Raw genomic sequence first — 24193 nt, 5'->3', positions numbered from 1 at the left:
GGGAGCAGGGTTGGAGATTATGACATTTGCTCAATCACACTGGCACTTTTATGGTACCAAAGCCTTGCTTGCTGAAATAGCATGCCCATGAAAAGGATAAAGCAAGCTCAGGCTTAGTGTTTGGCATTTGTGTACCCTGATTCACCCCCTTCACACCATCCTTCCACCTACACACAAGTCACACACCATAAGATTCTATGCAACTGAAAACATGGGTGGTTTGTGAGCACCCTCAATTTGGAGGCAGCTGTTCATTTTTAACTTCCTAAAGGGAATCTCTGGTCACAACACTGAATTACAATAAGATATTTTTTCCAACCAGCCATTGACATCCAATTTGACTAGAAGATGAAGTGAACCTAAAATATCTCCACAAGATTCAGGCGTGCCAAAACAAAATGTTCTCTCCCAAGAGGCTGCATTGGTATTGCTAGATAAAAGAGCTGGTAGTAGGGACACATGTTCGTTTTCTGAATTCTTAAAAGAGTTTATTCAAGGTTTGGGATCCTTGTTCTCAGAGTGTGGGGTGGGGGTGACAGTGCTGGGGGAACTTTATCAAGAGACATTTTGAAGGAGGGAAATGCTATGAAGTATGAGATAGGCAGACAGCATATGACAGAATAGCTGACTGGGAGTTTAGTTGCTAACAAGAGGTTTCGTAACACTTGTGAGAAGCAAGGGCTGGTCTGAGCCAGTGAGCAGTAGGATCAAAATAGCTTTGCTAGGTGATGGCTCATTCTGCAGAACTTCTTTTTTTAAATTCTGGGGTAGGCGTAGAGGGAGGCGGAAGGAAGGAGCTGACTTGGAAATGGAATAGGGATTAGAAACTGGGCATGTGGGTAGAACCCCAATAGTTACTTGTGGACAAAGGTGACAGCTCTAGATATGACTATGGAGTCAGTCCATTGTTCAAAGGAGGGACAGCACCAAGAGCACCAGAAAACATACTAACCTATAGAACATGTATCCCAAGTATGTTTCACAGGATCTCTTAACAGTCTGTGGTCTAAGGAATTTTTTTTTTTTGGGGGGGGGAAGGGTTACTTTAAATAAAGGAAATCCGTTTCTTCATTGTAGAACTTCTCAAAGGTTTAATAAGCTAATTGTGTATTTTGACCTCCTCAAGAAACGGGGTGCCTCATCTCCTAAGTTTATTTGATTACAGAAGTTTTTATTGTTTATCCTTTTCCATAATGAGGCCTGAGTACTCTGAAGACCACTTCTTGGAGAATAAAAGCACAGGTGGCTTACTATAATATTTTGTCACTGCGTACTTCAGGAAAAATATTAACCTTTAATTTGTTTCATTGACATCTTCCATGTCCCCTTTTTAAATCAGGAATGTACTTTTCCCATGACTTTGGATCAGACTTTATTGCTCAAATTCCTAAAATACTTATTTGCCTTTTGAACTGGGTGTGGTTACACACCCAATAACCACCAAACGAGGTTATTAAAATAGCTTGACTATTATGGTTAAGAAAGAGTGGGTTTTGGGGAACTACTGTAATGAAGGAAATTCAGCCCTGACAGCCTCTCACACACTGTCCAGAGTCACCGCAATCTCCCAGATACTGACTTTTCTTATTAAATAAACATGTTTCCTTACTTTTATTGCACATTTGGCCTTAAGTCGGTGACTGAAGTCTCAGATCCTGAGTATAGGCCCTACAAGCACAATGACAGCCACACATAAAAAGACCTCTGCCAGGCAGCATGTGAACTATCAGCGCAGGCCCATGCCAGTAATGCACACTTGTCACTACTACTTACGTCACTGCTACCTTTTCATACGCTTTTTGCTCTGCCTTGGCCCCAGGCTATCTTTGAAATACTACTTAAATGTTATATTCCCAACCTTGGAAAGCACAGTCCACTTATATTGAAAATAAATCAGTATATTAAGAGAAAGTTGAGTTAAAAGTTTTATTCATTCAACATCTCACATTACAAATATTTAAAAATTATATGCATACTGGTATAAATAGTCATTTGCAAACTATTTAATAACATTAATTTTCCACTAGCACTTCAACAAATGAACTCTTTTAAAAAAGGAACTGTGTTATATAACTTAAGAGTAGAACATACAAAAATAGGAACTTAACGTGAAAATGACTTTAATAAAAAATGAATTACCCTTATTTAAAATGCTATAATAAATACTACAACCTCCCCATACACAGTAAAAACTATATGGAAATTCAGCCAAGTAGTACAATGAACTGACATACTTAAATAACTTTTCCTTCTAATAATATGAGCAATACACTGGGAAAAAAACATTAGGGATTAGTAAAAACTAGACACCCACTTGCTAAAAGTTTCACTTCCAAAAAATATAACAAAAATCTGATGAAAATTATAAAAACTAATTATACTTTAAATTTTAAAAATATAAAAAATAAAACAGTTGAATACAATATTGTCCCAATTCTTACAATGCTATCAATCACAGTAGCTTTAAAATAAGATAATAAAATAAAGCAAATGACCAAAACCTCTTTTATTCCATTTTTAAAAATAATCTCAAATTTACATTAGTAGAAAGATTGATTTCTGATTCTTTTCTTTAGAAACACCAGCAAGAAAGAGGATTACTCTTAACAGTAGAAAATGACATTTTTAAATGTCTGCGATTAAAAACAAAGAATTACACTGCAAAGATCTTTCAAAAGTTTGAAATAAGTATTGCACATAACTTGAAGTTAACTTGCCACAATTCATCACATTCAAGTTTTAAATCACCTTTGAACAGAAGATTCAACTCTTCAAAACAAAAGGGGTGAATTATCAAGTCTTTCCAACAGCACTCTCCTAAAATGCTAAATTCATTCACTGCAAGTTTTATTTTGCATTCTGCAGAGGTCTGTGTATGGAGAAGTAGATATATTATACCAAAGCGTGGGGACCAGAGGGGGCAGGGAGAGGGTTCCTTTACATAGAAAATAATCAGAAACACTTTATTTTACATTGCAAAAATAACCATGTAATTACTCTGTAACTACATTGTAAGTACATGGCTGGTGCCATGCTAGTGCGCTAGAACTACATGCTTGGTAAATTGAAGTGATACCCTAAAATCTGTAAACTAATTACATGTTAATTATGTTTTGAGTTACATGGTAACTCCCAACTACAATCCCATGTAATCTGAAGGACATGTAATCAATAAAGTTCAGAGTAATAGATAATAATTGTTTATGCCCTGTAAATTGAAGTGTAACCAAATAATCTGTAAACACGCTTGTCACACAATCACAAGTAAATATTAGTAGAATAACAATTTCTTACATTAGTCATGCATACTAACATTACACACCTGTCTCACGCAGGCTATTTTTTTTCTTTATATAGAATTTAAAAGAGCAGACATCTCTGAATCAAACACTTAACATCAATTTATTAATATTAAAAATGGCTAAACATTCACCAAAAATGTCTGCGTTATGAATAATTTTAAAAACTTAGTAAGAAGCTGTAGACAATTTTGTTATTTTAAATTTCTACCCTAGGCTTATGCATTTAATTTTTTTTTTTTTTTAGGAACTACAGTGTTATCTGTCATTTCCATGCGAATTTTCTTCGTTAATTTGTGACTTTACATAGACTATTTCTTAACTTATAGGTACACCAACGGCTGGTGCTGGGGAAGGATGTTTAAGCAACATGCTTTCTCTTCTCTGCAGACTCTAAAATAGCATTGCCAGTGCACAACATTCATAATTTAAAATGTATGCAGAGCACTGAAATGTATAAAAAGCAGAATATAAGAAAATAAAATTTATTAAAATTATTTATATTAAAAAATGAAGTATATGAAGATCTCTCAGTAATAAAAGTACAAAAAGCTACTCTTTGCAATATGAAAAATTGAGGTATTGCATAAAGAGATATCCCGTCAGTGAAAAGTGTGCCTAAAAATGTTCACTGTTGGAAAAACAAGATATACAAAAGTAGTGCATAACAAATATACATTATGTGCATGACAAAATAAGTTAGCTACAAAAACACTGTACCGAAATTCAGCAGGTCATGTACAAAGGGAAAAATTATTATTCAAAGCTAGTTCTCAAACAGTGTTATTTCTTGTTAACTCATCACACCTGTTTACTGAGTAGGAACAGCACAATAGCACACCCCAAGCCACCTACAAGCAATGAAAAGAATAAAAAGAGGCAAATGAACATTCCGATTAGAATTATGTAGTTCAGGAGAAAAGAAAAAAAAGTCCCTGTCCAGCTACACAAGCACACCCTCCATCCGCACGACTGCTTCCGGTATTTGCAGGGAATTCCTTAAAAGCAGCTCCCTTTCTCTGTTTGACCATTAGACAGCAAATGCCTCCATTTTGACCTTTGGAACTTAACAGGTATATAGTCCATTAAAGCCTGTGTTAAAAGTAAAGGACTGCTTTTCCTAAAGAGAATCAGTAGGGGTCATCAGCCAGGTGTTCCACCATAGTGCTGGGCAAGTCTTTGGTTTTGAAGGCTCCAAGATGGTACTGTTAGGTAGCACAACTAGCAAGATTGCCATTGGGTTGTTTTTTGTTGTGTTTTTTTATTTGTTTTGTTTTAATGTTTTGCACACCGAGAATAATCCTTTCAATGGTGGATAGGGCATTTAAGAAGAGAATGTCAATTAAAACAAAAGTTACTTCCATGACCAGGGCTTCAAGAGACTTTTATATTTACCCCTGAAGCATACTGTTCAACATATAATAACGCCTTTCAAAGCTAGAATTTTATTTATAATAAAGCATGCATTACTTGATGAAGTTGGCACTTCAAACACTGACTATGTCCCATGCTAAGTTCTGAAACTGTAATGTTATTTTATAGGAAGAGTAAGATAAACATACGTACCTTTGCACAGATTTACACAGTTACTTAGTTCAACAGTGCAAAACACTTTGCAACTACTTAACTTTTTTTTAACTTTTTTTTTCATTTTCTATGTTACAACTAAATTACAGGATACCCAAAGTAACTTTAAATCTAAAAGTAAGCCAATCAGCGGCCAATTTGTATGTTGGTTTTGTCTGTTTGGGCTACAAGTGTACTGTAACACAAAATCAAGAATGATTTCCTTGAGGTATCTCTAGATCTGCTTTGTTTCTTCTTTTTAATGTCAAAATGGAGAGCAAAGGCTGACACCTGATGAGTGTTAGGAAATTAGGATATAGAGTTTATATATAACATCAAAAATAAAATTTATACATTTGTTCTTCAGGAGAGGAAATGCTAGTTTTCCCACCAGTTGTCATTAATTCTAGCTTTGGTAGGTTTCCTGGGGCTGTGACCAGATAAGTACGTTCAAAAATAAATAAGTGCACTCCCCTCAGTAGTAAATTTACCCAATTTTTACATTCTGAATTTCAAAAATTGTTTAAAAGAAAATAAACCTAGCTCTGCCTACTTTACTTTTTTTTTTTTTTAACTACCTGATGTGGTAGTAACTCTGAGGCATAATGAAATTATATTCTGCCTCAAACCCCTCAAAATTTGTTATAATGCTGCTTCAGTATCGCTCATGCATTCGTGTTTGCTTTAACATGCTCTTTCCTGTTAATAATGGTTAACTTCCTCCATTGCTGTTAAAGGAATAAAAAGGGGATGGAGAAAAGAGAGAGGCCAAAAGATGAAAGAAAAGAAAGGAAAAAGCAAAAGCACTTCCCTGGGGAAATTTATGTCAGGATAGACCGATAGTGTTCTTGTTGCATGGTTACTTTAATAAAAGTACTCTTATATGTTATATTATTAACAATAATTTAATTAAAAACCCAAAATATTCTATTGTTTCATTTCTCTTTTAATATTTCTCTCTCTCCTCTAAGAAAATGTTGCAGGAAGTTTGGGGTCCTCTTGGTCTCCAGCAGAACAAGAGAAGAAAACTTCCACACAACATGTTGACAATATGAAAAAGGAGTTCATACATATCGTTTTCAGTGACACAAGAATCTACAAAACACCTATATTATAGGTCATTCTTTTCATTATACTACTGTTAAGTTATAGACGGCTACAAAAGGACATGCCAGCGTGAAGAGGATGAGGAAGGGGTCAGAATTAACAGAAGAGTGCACTTATTCTGAGGCCTGAAAATGAGCACTGTAGTAATCCTTTAGTTCCAGCGGAATGAAATATGTCGAGGACGGTCACCGCCTTCCTTCACCAGGGGCTTGTGGAACTCCCTGCCAGCCCGAGAATGAATAGCAGCCCAGCAATATTCACAGTAATACTGCAGACAGGTAACATTAGCACAGAAAAATGGAGCAAATTTTCCCCCACAACGGGCCCCCTGACATTCATCACATAGCTGATCATCCAAGACATATGGCTTAACTTCCACCTGCAATCAAACAAAAAGAAAGGAGTTTACATTTTTCAGTAATTGGAACAGGCGACTCTTACCCTGCGGACACTTCCACCCACTGTGCCACGGCGCCCAAAGTGAAGACAGTCCAAGAACCTGGTAAGGTTTTCATGCCCGTCATTTTACAAAAATAAACACTTTCACGGGGAAATGGGATTCCACCAGAAACAACAAAGTCAAGCCAACTGTTTAGACTAGGACATTATGAGACCAAGCCCACAGGAGGTTTCAGAGACACAAACCACCATTTTAAGGAGTGGATCTGAAATTTTTGTCATATGTGGAATGATAATTTAAACAAAACCAACAAAGAGCTTCCAAGTTCCACAAAATAGCACTTCAATATTCAAATGAGAGGGAAGATGCCTGACTTCTGAGTCACAAGCTTCTGAGTTGTAATCAAGCTTGGTTCATGGTTTCTATTTCCAGCGCACACAGTTTGGGTGATAATCACAAACCTGGAACTCTGGGGGAACTAGCTCTGCAGCATATTACTCACCATCTAAAACTGCGCTTTGTTCTTGGTCACTAAGAATGGTATGTTTGAGTCCAACAGTCAGAGGTGAATTTATTAAACGGGGCCTGCTCCAGTGCTGAATACACCAACCTGTCATTTGAGCCTCTCAAGCATTAAAAATAACCTGGCTATTAATTCACCAGCTACAAGAGTTGTTTATTTTTAGTCTTGGAGAGATTCATGGTTGAAACCCCCTTTTGTCAGGCTGTCACCATCACTGGTGCCATCCAGTTCTGACAAGTAATCCTGACAAAGGTTAGCTCTGAACAAAAGCAGAATGACACGGAAGGCAGGGCGAGCAGACAGAACTAGAGTATTAACTTCTGGCCCTGAAGGCCATTCCATGGCATTCACAGTGACAAGAACACCAATCAAAGACTTTGATCACAGCAGAAAAAATTAAGTCAGAATTTATAATGACTAACTGTACAACTCTGAAGTGTATGTTGGAATGAAGGAGTGAAGCAAGAGGGACAGTTTACTCAGATAAGGACTCTTTTTAGTGGGAATAAAAATGAAGTAGCCATGTTAACATATACTGCAATTACTCCTGCCTGCTTCCTTCACTTATAATTGAAGCTGTACCTTTCTCTTTAACATATTCACAGCATGGTAAGATGACCACTGCTGTTCAAGTAAAACATACATGATGGGAAGTATGAGCAATGGGTGTAAACCACTAGTGACAGGCTCCTCTACATGCTGACCACCACGATACAATCAATCAATCAAGGCTTCTTTGAGCATAGTGCCTAGAATATTAGACATCTAAGTCAGTCCTAATGAAAGTGCCAGTCTAGCAAGAAAGGAGCTCATACCTGTATATAAATCAATACACTGCTTCCTTCACCAAGGTCTTTCAGAATATATGGGGTCTTCCTGGTGGTGCAAGAGGTTAAGTTGCAGCACTATGAAGCTACCAGCAGCAAGAGTTTGGTCCCCAGCCAGGGAACTACCCACATGGTACAGCAGACCTCTCCTGTCCTGCCTCTCAGCTAGGTGTATTTCAGTTGACCTGCTTCTTTTCTCCCCTTTCTGTCTCTGGTGAATCCTCTGGCCTGTACCCCAGAGCCCTTGTATGTATAAATAAATCTTTAAAAAAGATGTCAGCTGAGTTGGTCATCATGCATGCTAATAGAACTGATTCACAACCTGGTGTATAAATTCCTATTTTAACACAAATGAGTACCAATTTGCCAAGTGGCAGCTGGTTCACAGGGCATGCTTGGAGTAGTACTGATATCAGATAGCAATCGATCTACCAGAACATAAACTCATGAGCACAGGAACTTCCTGTCCTGGGCATTAAAACATCTGTTGAGTGCATGAAACACAACGATAAGAAATCTGTGAATGCAAAGAAATAAGACACATACTGGAATATAGAGTTTCAAATGCAACAGAGGAAGGAGCTCTATGAAGTTTCCTCCAGCTTACTGATTCAGAGGATAAACCCAGCAAAAAGGAATTTTTAAAAGTGCTGGAAATAACACTAATTAGTACCTAATTTGAGGTAGTGGAATAGACTTCAAAGGAAAAGATTATGATTTCTTTTACTTCCATCTCTTACAGAGAAATATTTCTAAGACATTTAGCCCTGGAAGTGAATTTATTCAACTAGTTGTTACGCAGTGCAGTGGAAAATAGGGCTTGCTAAGGAAAAACAAAGATCAGGAGATCTCAAGGGCATTCATGTTTGTATACCTGATATAATACAAAAGGTTTGGTAAATATTAACCGAATATATGAGTAAATGGAGGTGACAGTTTAGGAAATTAAATTGACCAAGAAAATTGGTTACAGTGAGTGTTCTGGTTATGCAAAAGATTAAGAGAAGAAATTCATAGGAATTTCTTAGCTGTATTACAGAACACATTGCTTTGGTCCTATAGGCATAACTGTGTCAATTTATTATCATGTAGAATTTCCTCCCTCATTCTAATTTTGGTGATAAAACATTTTTAGAGGATAACTTCTAGAAAATTCCAGAATGTAGTGCAGGACTTACCCGTTTATCTATCTCTCCATGCTGCAGCTGAACAAAGCGGGCACTGATAGCAGCTATATAACTCTGCTGATTAGAGAATGCAACTCGCCCAGCTCCTTTTGGGTATTTCAGCTCAGGGTCGGTATCAATCCCAGCATAGCATACACCTCCATACAGCCGATCCATTATCATGGCAAGTTCCACTAAATGAGAAAGATGCAGAGGGTGTGTGAAATAGGAAAATTCACCTGGCTCACCAAAGACTTCATCAAAAACAGTTCTTCTGTATTCTGAGTGTGTCATTACTAAAATCAAAGTTGTTATTACAACCCATTGTCTTTTGTCTCTAATTGAGATCAGAGAGTCTCTTTGTAACAATCCTCCTAATTAAGTCAGTGCTAATTTCCCTGGGAAACTGAGGCATCGCTGGAAAGGATGAGCAATTCACCTGTGGTCACAGATGATTAAGTGATGACAGTTCTGGGTGGCAACTGAACTGTCTCCTCTAGCATGTTGCTGCCATATATTTACTAGTTAACAATGTACTGCTATATGAAATAGTCATCTGAAACTGAAAATTATTAGTAGATTCTTTGTTTGGGGGTCTCTAGCTTACCTCTCCCCAAGTCCCCTCAGTCTGGTTATTTGCTAATTTTTCTTAATAAAAATTTAAATAATGATTGTATTTTCTTCCCTGTGATATATTACAATTGTGAAACCACATTTGTCCTTATGCTTTTATCTCTCTTATACTTTTAAACCTCAAATTACTCAAGGTAGGAGATGTAACTTCTTTGGTATACTACTCTAAAATACATTTTACTGCTGAGAATCCTACTGTATATTTCAGAGCTCAGCAAATAGCTGATGAGCACATGAGGATGTGAGAAACAACACACAACAACATAACTCATTAATATATTTCTGAAGGGATGATGAGTATAGAGTGGTGATCAGTAGCTTTGTGAGCACTATGCTAAGCATTCTGTGTTTGTTGTCTCTTCAACACTCAAAACAATTCTATTTAGAGTAGTTACACTTATTACTGCACTTGATGGATGAGAACAGTGAGAAGTAAAGAAAGTCAGCAACTTGTATAAGGTCACTCAATTTGACTGGAAGCAGAACACAGGAATTCGAACCCAGACATTTTGATTCTACAACTCTTATTCTTAGCCATTAATGCAAGGATAGTAAAGGATAAAGAGGATTTTTATTTTGCTTAAATCATACCAGCTCGCAATGGTCGAGGGACACCACCAACAAATATGGTTTTTCGTGGGTCAAGAGGCTGTGAACCATCCATCACAAAGTCACTGTCACTGAGATTCCAAGGTCGAATTTGTACCTAATGTGCAAACAAAATGTCTCTTTCTCAATTTGAAAATTATGGTGGAAATACATTTAATTTTATTGTAGTATATTTAACTTTTAAAAGCAATAATTCACATAATTACTAGTCAGCAAGGATATCAAGCTAGAAAAATCTTAAAAATAGTGTCTCCTCACCCTTCATTTTACATTTAAGAGCAAACTGAACCAAGGTACAGAATTCAAATTAATTGCTTATTATATACCAAATAACTTCATAAGTCCTTAATTATTCACAGGTTAATTAGCTGTTTGCAAGTCTACTTGAGCCTCTATCCTACACAATCCTCCAATTTACACAAAATTCAAAATTAATCTCATATTTGATATTAATGAGTACACTGGTAAATGTGGTGCACTATTTCAAAAAGTAGTTCAAAGTGAAAATATTAATGATAAAACACTTCCATGTATCTATTACCTCAGTCAACCAAGAACTATTTACTCCATTTTAGTTGTCTGCATTTGTTAATAGTTACAAATGCCTACCCAAGGGCTATGGGTTGGTAAGGGGTATTCCTAATATGCGCACCAACAAAGTCCTAAGGAACATAACTAGAAAGAGTCTACGCCACAGGAACTCTCACTAAGGCCCAAGGCACTAACAGGAGTGCCACAAAATTTTGCTTTAGCTGAGCTCACTAACAATTCCATTCATCCTTAGGTGCTTTGGCTAAGAGACAATAAATTCCTGATTTACCAGATTAGTCAAAACAGGTCGGATGCTACTATTCCTAAATACTAAATTTTATGATGAAAAACTTCTCCAAAAAGAAAAAAATATATCCTAATATGTAATGTAAATATATATGTATGCACATAATTCATTTTATTTTGGAAGAGTACCACAGGCAAAAGTAAGAGTACACAGGCAAAGAGAGAAAGGAGAAAGAAGTACCCATACTTGTAACTTGAGTTCTAGTATTCAGAGGTAATACAGCCAACTCATCAATGCATTATCAAGTAAAGCCCTTTAATACTACAGATTTGTCAATATTTTAATTAAGCAAAAATTCAATGACCAAATAATAAGCACAAATAGAGTGCTATTGACAACAATAATAAAACTTTTTCATTTTGATTCTTCTTCCAAATGTGTTAATTAAAAGGCACATCAATATGTCTGTGGATTTCAGAGCTGGTGAATGGAAGCAAAATCAAGAAGCTATTTTCAGGCTAGACTGTACTTACTGGCTTATCTTTGATGGTGGGACTTGAAACACACAGGTAGAGTTTTCCATCTTCTTCAATACATGCATCAATGAGAGCCTGCACAGAGCTTTCATCTTGAAACAGCAGGAATGCATAGCCTGTCAAAAAAAGGAAAAAAAGAAGGTGTGTATGGTTTCTTACATTTTTGTAATTCTTCAATGCAAAGAAAGAGTGAAACTAGGGAAGGAAGAAAATTAAAACTCAATATTCCTACCCAAAGGTAGATAATATCAACATTAAGATCAATTTGGTATTATCTTGAAAGATCTGTTACAGTACAATTAAATTTGAACCGAAACTATGTATTAGGTAGAAATTTTAAGGCATATTTAGAAAATACAAGTTTAACAATAGAAAATTTTAGTGTTTATTAAACAATGTAGTACAATTAAATTTGAACTGAAACTATATATTAGGTAGAAATTTTAAGGCATATTTAGAAAATACAAGTTTAACAATAGAAAATTTTAGTGTTTATTAAACAATGTAAGATTATATCTATGTCGAATTTTGACAATTACCTTTAGGAGGAAAATAGGATTTGCTTTCTGCTTTATGTGGCCAATCCACAATCAAAGGGCCAAAGCGACGGAAACTAGCTGTGATCTCATCTAATGAATGACAAAGAAAAAAAAAGTAGATTTAAATATTTCTGTAATCACTTTGGGACAGTAGTTTAGAAAAAAAAAAGTTTTAAACCTACTATTTATAAGGAGTACAAAAAACTACATACCCTTTATCTAGATTTCCCTGCTATTAATATTTTACATGTGCCATCTCTTCTCTATTCCTCCTTCTCTAATTCTTCCTCCTTCTCTAATTCTTCCGCCTTCTCTAATTCTCCCTCCTTCTCTAATCCTCCTCCTCCTTCTGTCTGTATGTGCACATGAACCATCAACCCATCAATCAACCTTTGTCAGACATGAGACTGTATAACCCCAAAAAGCCACTGATCAATAAAGGTCACTACCTTATAAACCTTCATAAAACCCTTCTAACCAGGAAATCAACACTGCTACCAGTCTACTGTGTTCACAGACTCCATCCAAAAGCCAGACGATTCCAGTGTATTTCTTTTGTTTCCTGATCCATAACCCTATCCAAAACATGCTTCATTTAGTGGTCATGTCTCGAGAGCATCAGTCTTTTTCAGTTTGGAAAGTTCAGTTTGGAACAGCTCCTCATTCTTTCCTGTCTTTTACAGTCTTAAAATACACAGGCCATTATTCTGCATCATGACTCTCAATCTGGTTCTGTACTCTGTGTCCTCAGGGCCAGCTCATGAAACAGAAAAGTCAGTGTGATGATGTATCGCCCTGTCCCATGCTGGGCATGCTAATAGTGACCACCTGGCCCAGTGGGTATCTCACAAAAAAACACCACTCCCCTGTTTCTATTTGATTAGTATTGGGTGGGAGGTTTGAGGGAGCTGGGGAGGGTACTGTGCTATGCATTAATATCCTGCTCCCTCATCAGCCTTGGCAGCCACTGAAAACTCCTGCCTGTGTCATCTACCACAGTGGATGGTAGCTGCCAAATGCTGCTTATCTATTTCCATATTCCTTCTACATTTACTAGTTAGTATTGTACACTAAGGAAGGCTTTTCCTTTTCCCCTTATTTATCCATATGGGCCTACTGCATTCAATGAGCCATAATCTCATTTATTCTGATACTAATGTAATCACTGATTTGGCCAGTGGGAGTCTCTATTCCCATCATTTTTGACATATTCCCACCATTCTTTAAGTATTTCCATACTTTGTGACCCAAGTAGGTACCTCAGGCTCTCGTCTTCTTTATAAGCCTGAGCCCTAAAATCAGTAATAATTTTCCCTTCAAGAAGTCCTGGTTCCTTTCATCAACAAAAGGGATTTAGAAACTAAGATTTAATTACCATGTACACTGTTACTGAGATCTCTGAGCAGACCCCCTCCATACACATACCACACACATCCTCCAAATGGTACCCTCTCCCCCCTTGCCAAACAAACCTACTTTCTTGGACATCAAAGTTCCTGAACTTCATGAAGACGAAAAGGGAAAAGATGGGCAGCAAAGACCTGATCACAGTTTATGCTACTTTAAATGATGGGAGTTAGGCTATAGAATATAGTAGGACAGCTAATAAATAGACTAGGAAAAAAATTTTCCAAGGAAGTTCTGAAAAGAATCGGTAAGCATGTCTATATAAGACCTTTGAGTAGGACAGAAGAAGGGAGCATGAAAGAGTTGAAAATATGTTCAAGTTCCAGTCTAGTAGAATGACTTTCATCTCCAGATTGTGAAACAGAACATTCTTTTCTGCTACACCTGTTTCTCTAGTAACGTTTGGCTCAGGTGAGATCAGTAAATAGGGGAACAGTGTCAGTGTAACCTGGAAGTTGTACTTCTTCATATTTTTCCTGGGTAAGGTGAGTGAGCAGAATGAAAGCAGGAGAGGAAAAGGCCCCCGGCTCTGTTGATGTATAGGCAGGAGCTCTCTCAGCACCTTTACAAGAAAAGTGAAGGGAACTAGGGTTTCCCTTCAGAGAGATACATCCTTATCTCCTCAGTCTGCACTTCCTTGGGTGTTCTGAGGTCCATTTCCACCTGCACTGTCTGTAAACTTGCAAGTAGAATATTTTTCTGCCTTGGTTTTATGCCTTGAGGTAGCTTCTAAGCAAGCTGAGCTACTTGATTGAATTGTCCAAGTTATCTCTAAGCTACTAATTCTTATTTGGCAAGCATTTCCAATACCAAGTTCACTAGGTTTTAAATGTTCTGCCCCAGCCCCATTTTGCCCACAAACCTGCAGCATGGTATTACATGCCATATTACAGTGGAAAGAAAGGCTGCCTACCTATATTGCTACTAATTTATCAACCTACCTGACTTTACATACAAAGCAAGATGAATATCATTGATTCCCATTAATTTTGTTCACTTTAAACCTCTTTTACCAAATTGGTAAAATTTACTGTAAAGCTGTACATTTCAGATTGCTCCATAATTTTCAAAAAAGATACAGACTATCTAGGCCAGAGAAGGAGTGGTCCAAGCAAGGTCAGTTAAAATTCAGTCTTCTTTCCTCTTTTGGATGTAAGCATAGAATCTACTCATTACAGGCCATCTGGGGCTCAGGAGAGCTAAAGCTTTTACCCTAGGGAGTAAAAAAATCTAGCATCCACAGTAGCAAAGAAAATAATAACTCCAGCCCAAAATAAGAGAAGGACATACCCAGGACCTCAATAAGAGCAGCCACTATTGTGACCAGATGGGGAGACCAGGACAAACATTCAGAACAAACCCTGCCCTTTGGGGCTGATTCAGTCTACCTGAAATTTCAGCCTGCCTCCAGCAAGGTGTTTCATTGTAGACCACAAAACTTTTTATTTATTTCAACCTTTGGCTCTTTGAAGCTATTTTTGTCTCAAACTTCCAAAAGGTTGATCATCTTAAGGAAAATGAAGTAGCACAATCCATTTGATCTCTGCCTACATGAGATATTATTAAACTTTCTTGTTAGAGCTTATAGATTTTTAGAGCAAACTCATCTATTTCCTATAAAACTAATTATTTTTATCTCCAATCAGAAAACCAAGACAAAATAAATAAAGGGAAAAAAGCAACCACAGAGATATAGATGCTCATGGTTACTTTGATCGTTATGAGGATCACTTAGCCCTACAGATGAATTAAATACAGCTGGCCAACTAGTTCTTTAAATCTTTGCATGACTGGCTTCTTATTCAAGTCTCAGCTCAAATATCACTTCCTGAAAGACGATTTTCTTAACCACCTAATCACAGAAGATTCCCTGCATCACATTGTCCTACTATATCACATTACCCTGCTTTATTTTCAACACTTATTCTGTGATATTTTCTTACACATTTAGACATTTGTTATCTGCCTTCCCCCATTAGAATGTAAACTCTATGCAAGCAGCGATTTTCTATCTTGGTTACTACTATAAACAAGCCTACAAAGAGTCCATGGTATTTAGAAAGCATGTAAATATTTGACAACTGGAAAAAATACTCACAGAATATGACTTCCCTAGGGTCCCTTTTCTTGTTACAACTATTAGCTGCATTTTTCAAAAGTTCATCCTTCATCTAATATTTTAAGCTTTTAAGCAATCAACTATATACATTTATGAAGCATTCACAAAAGATAGAGAAGAAACAGAAAAATACATCATTGAATTCAACCAGCACAGCACAAACACAGACAAAAACACAGTATTTATATTTGTCCAAACAATTCTTGAGAAACTTTCCCAATGACCTTTACTTATTTTAATTTCTTGCAATGACTTTTTTCAGCTGGTTCCTAAAGTCCTATTCCACATCCTTCTGTGTACTAATGTTATATGTAATGATAGGAATACATGGTTAAAAAACAATGCAATCACAACCAAAAAAACCTGAAGCCAAATAAAATGATTATAACTAATAACCACTATCTACGAGTTACCTACTACATGCCAGACTGGGCATACCTTCATCGATGTCAGGAGGTAATCCACCGACAAACACCTTGCGAGAGTATCTTTCCACTCTTTCTCCATTCTGGTGAGTGAAGCAGTGAGGTGAACCCAGGCCACTATGAAGAGGTTGATCCCCACGGCCATCATCCAAAAATCCATCTTCCATTGGAAACAATGAAGACTGACCTGCAATAGAAAGCAAGAAAACAAAGCTAACAGAAAAAGTTCCTTGTTGCTGATTATCTTGTACAAAAAACAAGGCAAACAAAGCTCAAAGCTACTGCTTTATTTTCTTACTGTCACATAGGATCCACAGATATGCTCTTGAATTCCCATCACATTAAAGTCACCATTGAGTGAGAGAAAAAGTCCATGCTTCAATAGAGGGATGTTCCACTATCCCATTAGGATCCAGAAGCTTCAATGAGGTGAAATGAAAGTACAGCAGGAGAGAGCCGGTCTTTTGAAAGCAGTGGGTAGCACACTGCATGGCCTTGGCAGGCCCATGGCTACTGGCTGCCTAGACAAGTCCACTGAGCAGTAGACTTGACTGGCAGATGCTCAATCACTTAAACTTTTAAAAAAAAAAATTAAATAATGTAGCTTGTACAATTTCCTCTAAGGAGGTATTTAAAATGAACAAGTCGATTTTTAAAGTGAGCACTCATCTTAGTTTTACTTTAACTAATGGGATATATAGTCAAAAACCACTTAAACTAACAGGTAACTTCATTGTCTATAATGAAGTCACTGTCATTACAGAATGACTTCTATAATGCCAATTCATCACGGAATTTGAGATTTTTAAGCGTACTAAGGATACATCTTCTTTTAGTTGAGTAATTATCGGATGTTATATGTGCTATTAATTAGAAAAACTAGTCATTAAAGCTTAGTGTTTGAAAATCCTATCATACTGAATATACAAGTAGGAAGAAGACCAGGAATGCTAATGTGGTTAATATTGTCCCCACATTTACCTGACAGCAAAATATGAACTTTTAAGTCATAAGGAAAACAATGCCACAAATATTTGGATTACTCAAGCACTTTTCAGGCTGTCCATTTACTTTCTGATGCTATATAATTTGCCCATGGATCCTATAGAAATGTATCTTCAGTGTCCCCTTTTCATAGAAACATTCTAGTGTCCTTTTATTGCCACGCTTGCTCTTCTTTCAACTTTCATTACTAAACACAAATAACAGTACAGCCCATAGAAATGTATCCAATAATACCACAACTCAAAAGATTTATAAAAAGAAGATAAAAAATAACTATAAAATTGGAGGTTATATACTGAATGATACTCAAAATCACTTACAGTTTTAAACTAAACTATTTAACAAATTTACTTCTTGTGAAAAGGCAAAAGCATACAGCAGCAAAATAAGATTTACTCAGGCACATCTAAGGAAATTAGACTAAAATTTTCAGAGGCCCTCTGCCCGTTTGTAATCTATATTCATTTATTTAGCTAATCTCATTTTAATCCAAATCTCATTTATAATGCTTTGTTTAAAAAGTAGGTATGATTTAGGTATACTCAAACCTCCAATAAAATCACATTTGAGACTAATCAAACTCTACTTCCCTTTTCCAAGATTCTTAATTTTTTTCTAAGAGATTTCTTTCAGAAAGACAAAAAGGAAGAAAATCTGCTATAAATTAGTTGAGTTTATGACAAATTATTTTTATTCAAATCCAAATCCTATTGTACAGATAATTTCTCTAGAATTCATTTCCTTCAAATTAGATTATCTATAATGTTAACTATAACACATAAATATGGATGGATCAAAACTATCTTTTAATCCCCCCCCTTCCCCCACAAGGGTAAAAAATTGAGCCAACTTGGGTCTTCTCCAAATTACAAGTGAGACAGTCAAAAGTTAGAAACAGTAATGTTACCTCTCCTTCGCCCATATGTCCTTGCTGCATGTCAAATGAGAAAAAAAAAAAAAACAACCTTTCAAACATTGTCAAAAGAATCAACTGTGATTTCATCTACCAGCTTTTGAAACTGAAAAAAAAAAAAAAGTTGACTGTATAATTTTGTCTCAAAAACAAGATATGTGGATGGTGAAAGGTCAATTCAATGTATTCTTTTTTTTTATTTTCATGTACACTATTAAGCTGTATTGCACTTTACGTGTCTTAAAGACAACTTTTGCTATAATCATCACCTAAAGTCCAAAGTAATATGAAACTTAAGGAATAAATAACATGACCTAAGCCAACTACTACCATATCAATCTTATTTTCCTTCAAAATTCTGGATAACTAGCAATTCAGTTAAGTATTACAATTTTTAATTTGTGAGTTTTTTTTATCACTTCAGGAGAAATAACAATTTTATGATTAATCTGTAATGAACAAAGTCATAAGAAATGAAATCTTTAGGCGATTTATAAGTTTTCTTTTAGCCAAAGGTTTCTTTTCCTTAATCAAACTGTCTACACCATGTTCCAAATGGAATTGTTTTAGAATTTTATAAATAAGTAGGTTTACTTTTACACAGCTAAAATGAGAAGGAAAGTATATAATATACCTACATGCATACAACTGAATACTCAGGAAATGATGACATAAACTTTAAATCAGGAAGTTTCTGAGAAAATGTCTTTCCTGAAAACAATTAGCACTTTTAAGTCCAGGTTGTTCAAAGACCTCAAACCTATTCGATGTCTGTCCTGCAAAGCAGTATGGATAAATAGCACAGGGCCCTGACTAAGGAAACCAGTAACCGTGAATGACAGACTACCATACAAACAAATGAGAACGTGACATGCCTTCTACTATAATAACAATGATGTGTGAGGTGTAACAGGAACAAAGGCGGAAAAGCAACTGGCCTGATTCAAGATCAGAGAGACAGAGGTGTGGCATTTAAAATGGACCTTTAGGTAAACAGAGAGAGGGAGTTGCACGCCTGACAACGCCAATAACAGGGGTGCTGCAATGTCCAGGGAAAAGAGCCGAGAGACAAATGGGGACTTGGCTGGATATGAGGTCTAAACAGGAAGCTGGATGGGTTCAAAGTTAAAAGGTGTAGCACCTTAAAGAAGTCATTACATAAAACTGGTCAGGGTCTAATTCTTTGTCCTTTAGATAAATGCCAAGTATAATTTTAACTTAGAAGTACCATATGCGTATTTCCCAAAAAGAAATGGTCTCATAGCAAAATACATATTTATCATTATTAGATAACATTGGATTTCAACAAAAGTACCCAAGCAAATGGATTAAAACCACAAAATCTCCCTCAGTAGCTAAATATTCACTTTCATACATCTCAAATTTGGGGGGAGGGGTAATTTGCTCATTTAGTCAGTCTGATAGATGTTAGGAAGACAAATGATATTACAAAACCAGATGCTTGTTTAAGAACATTATTCATACAACTGTTTCAAAGGTAAGGGAGTTGTAGAAACAAAGATTTGAAAATCTTGGATTATTCTACTTTAAAAAGCTGATTGAGTTACTTAATTTCTGAGAAAAATTGAAAGAGTGGGCTTTTCAATTCACATAAAACTATAGCTTTCAATATTTTAAAACCATATACATATAATTTCAGGAATAATAAAGGTTATATAGGTCAAAATAAGAAAGCAAATATGCTCAGTATTCTCAAATGTGTATTTTCAAACCCTGATTTCATACTACAAATTTAAACTGCTTAGTACAAAAGAATTTATGATTAAATTCTAAAGTCTATTTGGACATTTTCCCATATTAAGAGAAATAGGAGTGCTTATAATTATAAAAACTGTCCAATCAAATGGAGGAAATTAATATAAATTAGTACCATAAAAACAATGACATTCTAGATTCCAGATAATGCAAATGTTCAGGTTTTATTTCCATCTATTATATAATGGTTACTAGCATGCATGATTTTAATGAGATTTTGGCATGATATATGTATTCACATGTACATGTGTGCACCTATACGTATGTTCACACGAAAGAAAATACACACCATGAACACAACATGAAAATATACAACATGAAAATATACAACAAGTAACAAGAACCCAGATGTTAACAGAATGGTGAATGGTTCCACTTCATTCTATGTATGAGACCTAAATATACTTTTCTCACCGATTTCAAATTATACTTGGCACCATCATTATGATGAAATACTTGTAACACAGATCCTCACCACTTTCTTGAGGAAAATGTCAGACAGATTTCCAGTCTCACAGTGATCAAGTGCTACAGAGTATCTGATGTTTCCCAAAACTGAGGAAGTGGCAAGTACAAAAAAAAATTGCCTTAATTATGTTTAAAAAAAACTCCACTTTAAAAAACTTCTAAGTCAACTGAAATACATTCTGCTCAGCATATTTCTTTAATTAGCAAAGAACACACTGTGTTAAAAGATATAAAAAATTTCAGCGCTATTATCAGTGAATAAAAATCTTCTAGTCCTTATGAGAGTTAAAATGAATGCTACTTAACGTTTATCTACCTTTATTTTTACTTCTTAGTTTTGATTTATGAAGTACTCAATAATTTAGTGTCCATACTAATGTGATTAAGAATGTGTTATAGGCCCTCCCTGGTGGCGCAGCAGGTTAAAGCACAGCACTAAGAAGCTAAAGCCACTTCCGCATGAGTTCGATCCCCACCTGCCCTGGAGGTGACCACATGGTGTGGCAGACCTCTCCTGACCCGCCTGCTGCTCCCCTCAGCAGTGTGCTTCGTCGATCTGCCTGTTCTGTTCCCCAATCTGTTTCTGGTGAAGCCTCTCGCCGCCCCTGAGCCTCTGGCCTGTACCCCAGTTCTGTGTGCATAAATAAATCAATCTTAAAAAAAAAAAAAAAAAAAAGAATGTGTTATAGCCTGAAAACACTATATGGTTATAAATTTTTATAACTTCTGGATGTATGTTGTTATTAGAGCTATTGATACTTCATTTACAAAATATGTTTATAGGACAGCATACAAATACCCTATGGTGATCATCAAATTCCTTCCAGGAAAATATTCCAGTAATTTAGAATGCTAGACGGCAAAGAAGCAACGAAAGATCTGTGAGGACTTTCTTTCAATGTACATTGTATACATGTGTGTATATATGGCTGTGTGTATGCAATTTCATCATAACAACAAAAATATTTATCTTTTTTCTCATTTGTTGTAACATCTATAGTTGTAAAAAGAAACAAATACGGTATCCATAAATGCACTTCTTTTATAAGAAGAAATACAGTCATTAAAAAACATGGCACCTATCCATGTGCTGATAGCTCAAGTTGTCTAAGAAGCAGTTGGTACGAGGTGCCTAGATGTATAAACTGTATGATCCGTATCGTGTAAATTTTAAGACGACATACTATGATTTATAGGAATGTGCATCAACTTTTTTTCTAGAAACAAAGAATATCTAAGGAGAGTAACTAGGATTGAGGGAAGGAGGTTTTCACTTCTTATTTTATCCTTTTCAGTATTATTATTTAAAATGTTTAGTTATTGTGGACAATATATAACTATACTTATTAACGGATCCTTTCTGGCTTTCCTCTGGATACTTCTAGTAAAACAGACAAGTGATTTATTAAAGAGAAGAATCAGCACTACATGAGAACATCAAATCAATTCTGTATAGAATAGAATGTTAGGCTATGAGAGAGAAAATTTTGCTACATTTTAGCAGACAAAGAACTGATCCCATTATAGCTACTTTGGCCACCTCAAGTTCTTATGGCCACCATACTGAAAAGGGAAAAGGGGCGAGGGCTCAGATAAAAGATGTTATCAAATAATTTATTTTTCCAGTAGGGCTAAAAACTTGTACATGGGAGAATTAGTCAAATCAGTTAATCAGTTAAAAAGATAGAAATCAAGGGCTGGAAGCCAAAAATAATAAAGATGGTGGGACCAAAAAGTAGGCAGTCATCACAAAGACCAAAGCATACAATTCAACAATGATGCCAAAACCATTCTGAATTTTTTTTTTTGTAAAACAACCCCTAATTTAATGGGTTCATATGTATCTTTATGTAGATGTAATTTTCAGTCAGCTACTTGATAAATGCTCCTTCCTCAAAAATTAACTCATCTACACAGTCTTCATCTACAACATCCACTCTCAGTTTGCCATAACTACGAAAGCTAACAATTGTATAGCACTCTAGAACTTACAGTATGTTTTCATATTATCTTTTTCACAAAGGTATCTTTCAACACGCACCTTACTGCATCAACAAGTGACATGCTCTATACATTTACAGAAAGTGGCTACAACCTACGTTTCTCTTAAGTAAATTTTACCTTCCCTTTTTACAGATGTCTTCCCCAAACCCCAGTTCAAAGCAAACTATCTTACTCCTTTTCATTCCAAAGAACTATGATTAAGGGATGTTGTTCTATACTAATCTTTAGAAGATTTCTACTAATCTCCTCCTCTGACACCAGTAAATATTGTAGGTGATGCTTCCAAAGATAAAGACATCCACACAGCAGAGAAAATATATACATGAGTTTGTTAAGGCCAACATTTTTCAAGGTTCTGTAATTTTCCTTGTCACACTATTCATTTTTTGAAGCATCAATGGTAAAGCAGGGGAGTGAGAGGTGGTGAAAAAAGGGCAATACAAAAATAATTTTAGATATGGGAAGGTAACTGCATATTAATTTTTCTAGGTAAAGTTTCAAGGTGGAGTAAAGGCAAATTAGTGTTTTAATTTGATGTTTATCTCAGAGTTAAATCAAGATATACCAGAGGAATCTGAGGTAAATAGAACCTATGTTCAGCACTCTTTTCTAAATTAGCTGAGAAATTGAGTAAGTTTCAGGCTTTGTTTTTCATAAGCATAAAATGGATGTTCTCTAACTATATAACCAGTTTTTTTCAGCAAAAGGTCTCTGCTAGGGGATGAATTGTGTCTCTTCCTCAAACTTTATATGCTGAAGTCTTAACCCACATAATCTCAGAATGTGACTGTATTTGGAAATAGGGTGTTTAAAGAGATAATTAAGGTTAAATGAGGTCACTGGGGAGGCTCTAATCCAATATGACTGGTGTCCTTTCAAGAAGAGATTAGGACATACACATGTGCATCAAGGAAAATAATATGAAAGCATAGAAAAAGGACAACTATCTATAAACCAAGGACAGACCTCTCAGGAGAAAATCAATTCTGCTGACACTTTGATCTCACATTTCCAATCTCTAAGACTGGAAATGTTCTGTTTAAGCCCCCCACCCAATCTGTGATATTTGGTATGGCAACCCTAGCAAAATCAGACAGCATCCCAAAAAAGGCTAGAAACTTGGGGGGCTTTTATACATTTAAATCCAAAGATTTTCCTCCAAAATACCTCTTAACAAAAATCTCTACAACTAGCAACACAGCAGTTAAGGTGAAAATTCCCTTAATGTGCACTATAAGGTTGTTAGCACAGTTATGAATTATTATTTGTTGAATTATACCAGCAACATCTTTTAAAAGTCATGAGTGGTATTGAAAGGTCACTGCTTAGTAGGAAAACTGATGATTGAGCATAGCCAAAAAAAAAAGTAATTTGATCTGCTGGATGAGTAAGCCCCTTTTATCTTTTTATTTTATACAAGCAAATTCCAACCGTATTCCAATAAAAACTGCTGAGCTGGTAGACTATGCTGACTCTTCTTTATTTACTTAGAGTTTAAACTCTGCTTCTTTCCAAAAAGCTTTGCGATTGCTCGAAAATTTCAAAACAAGTTATATAATAAAAATCATAGTCAAAATTCAAATATTCATGTAAGAAAAAGAGTAAACAGTTCTTGACATATTTTTATCAAGAAATGGCTTTCAACTCAAAGGAGACTTGGAATAAAAAGGTCTGAAAGTCAGCTGAAACAAAGTAGAGCAGCTATATAATCACTTTTCTAAAGCTTTGTAAAAGTCTAAATAGACTATTTATGATGGACATGGAACAGTTTTTCATAGTACCTTAAAGTCTTAAAATTGGATAATGAATAGAAAGCAACACAATGCAGTAGGCTTTTATTTCCGCTTTAAGATAAGGCTGCATGAAAATAAGCTGCAAAGGAGCTGCACTGGAAAGTGACTACAGTTAAAATTTTAGGTTATGTACTTTAATAATAGACTAAAGCAGCATGTTTAAATACAGACAGCATTTACAAACTATCTTAATTCGTTTTCTGTTTTTTCCTTATTGACCTTTAGTACTAATATTTCCAATTTACAAAACCCTAACTTTTACTATTTCCATTTGATTATGTGCCAGGTGCTATGCTAAGT

The 24193-nt window shown here is 35.7% G+C and overlaps 1 protein-coding gene across 4 annotated transcripts in view; it reads right to left on the bottom strand.

Moving 5' to 3' along the window:
* Nucleotides 1-1912: 1912 nt before the first annotated feature.
* CPEB4 (cytoplasmic polyadenylation element binding protein 4) overlaps nucleotides 1913-24193 on the bottom strand; it is a 62250-nt gene continuing 39969 nt past the window's right edge. For 2 of the 4 annotated variants that reach the window (XM_004679234.2, XM_012722472.1), the window contains 6 exons: nucleotides 15948-16121; nucleotides 11984-12073; nucleotides 11442-11560; nucleotides 10113-10227; nucleotides 8901-9082; nucleotides 3525-6351 (listed from right to left, as the gene is read on the bottom strand). In XM_004679234.2, the coding sequence (XP_004679291.1) occupies nucleotides 6124-6351; nucleotides 8901-9082; nucleotides 10113-10227; nucleotides 11442-11560; nucleotides 11984-12073; nucleotides 15948-16121 (908 nt within the window). In that variant the 3' untranslated portion in view covers nucleotides 3525-6123. Of the gene's footprint in view, nucleotides 6352-8900; nucleotides 9083-10112; nucleotides 10228-11441; nucleotides 11561-11983; nucleotides 12074-15947; nucleotides 16122-17846; nucleotides 17871-24193 lie in introns of all 4 variants that reach the window. The other 2 variants (XM_004679232.1, XM_004679233.2) reach the window with 2 other exon arrangements.

The sequence above is a fragment of the Condylura cristata genome, unplaced genomic scaffold (assembly GCF_000260355.1).
Source record: "Condylura cristata isolate star-nosed mole 26May11 unplaced genomic scaffold, ConCri1.0 scaffold00008, whole genome shotgun sequence".
Lineage (NCBI taxonomy): Eukaryota > Metazoa > Chordata > Mammalia > Eulipotyphla > Talpidae > Condylura > Condylura cristata.
The sequence above is the reverse complement of the archived record's forward strand: the minus strand, read 5'-3'. Positions and strand labels throughout refer to the sequence as shown.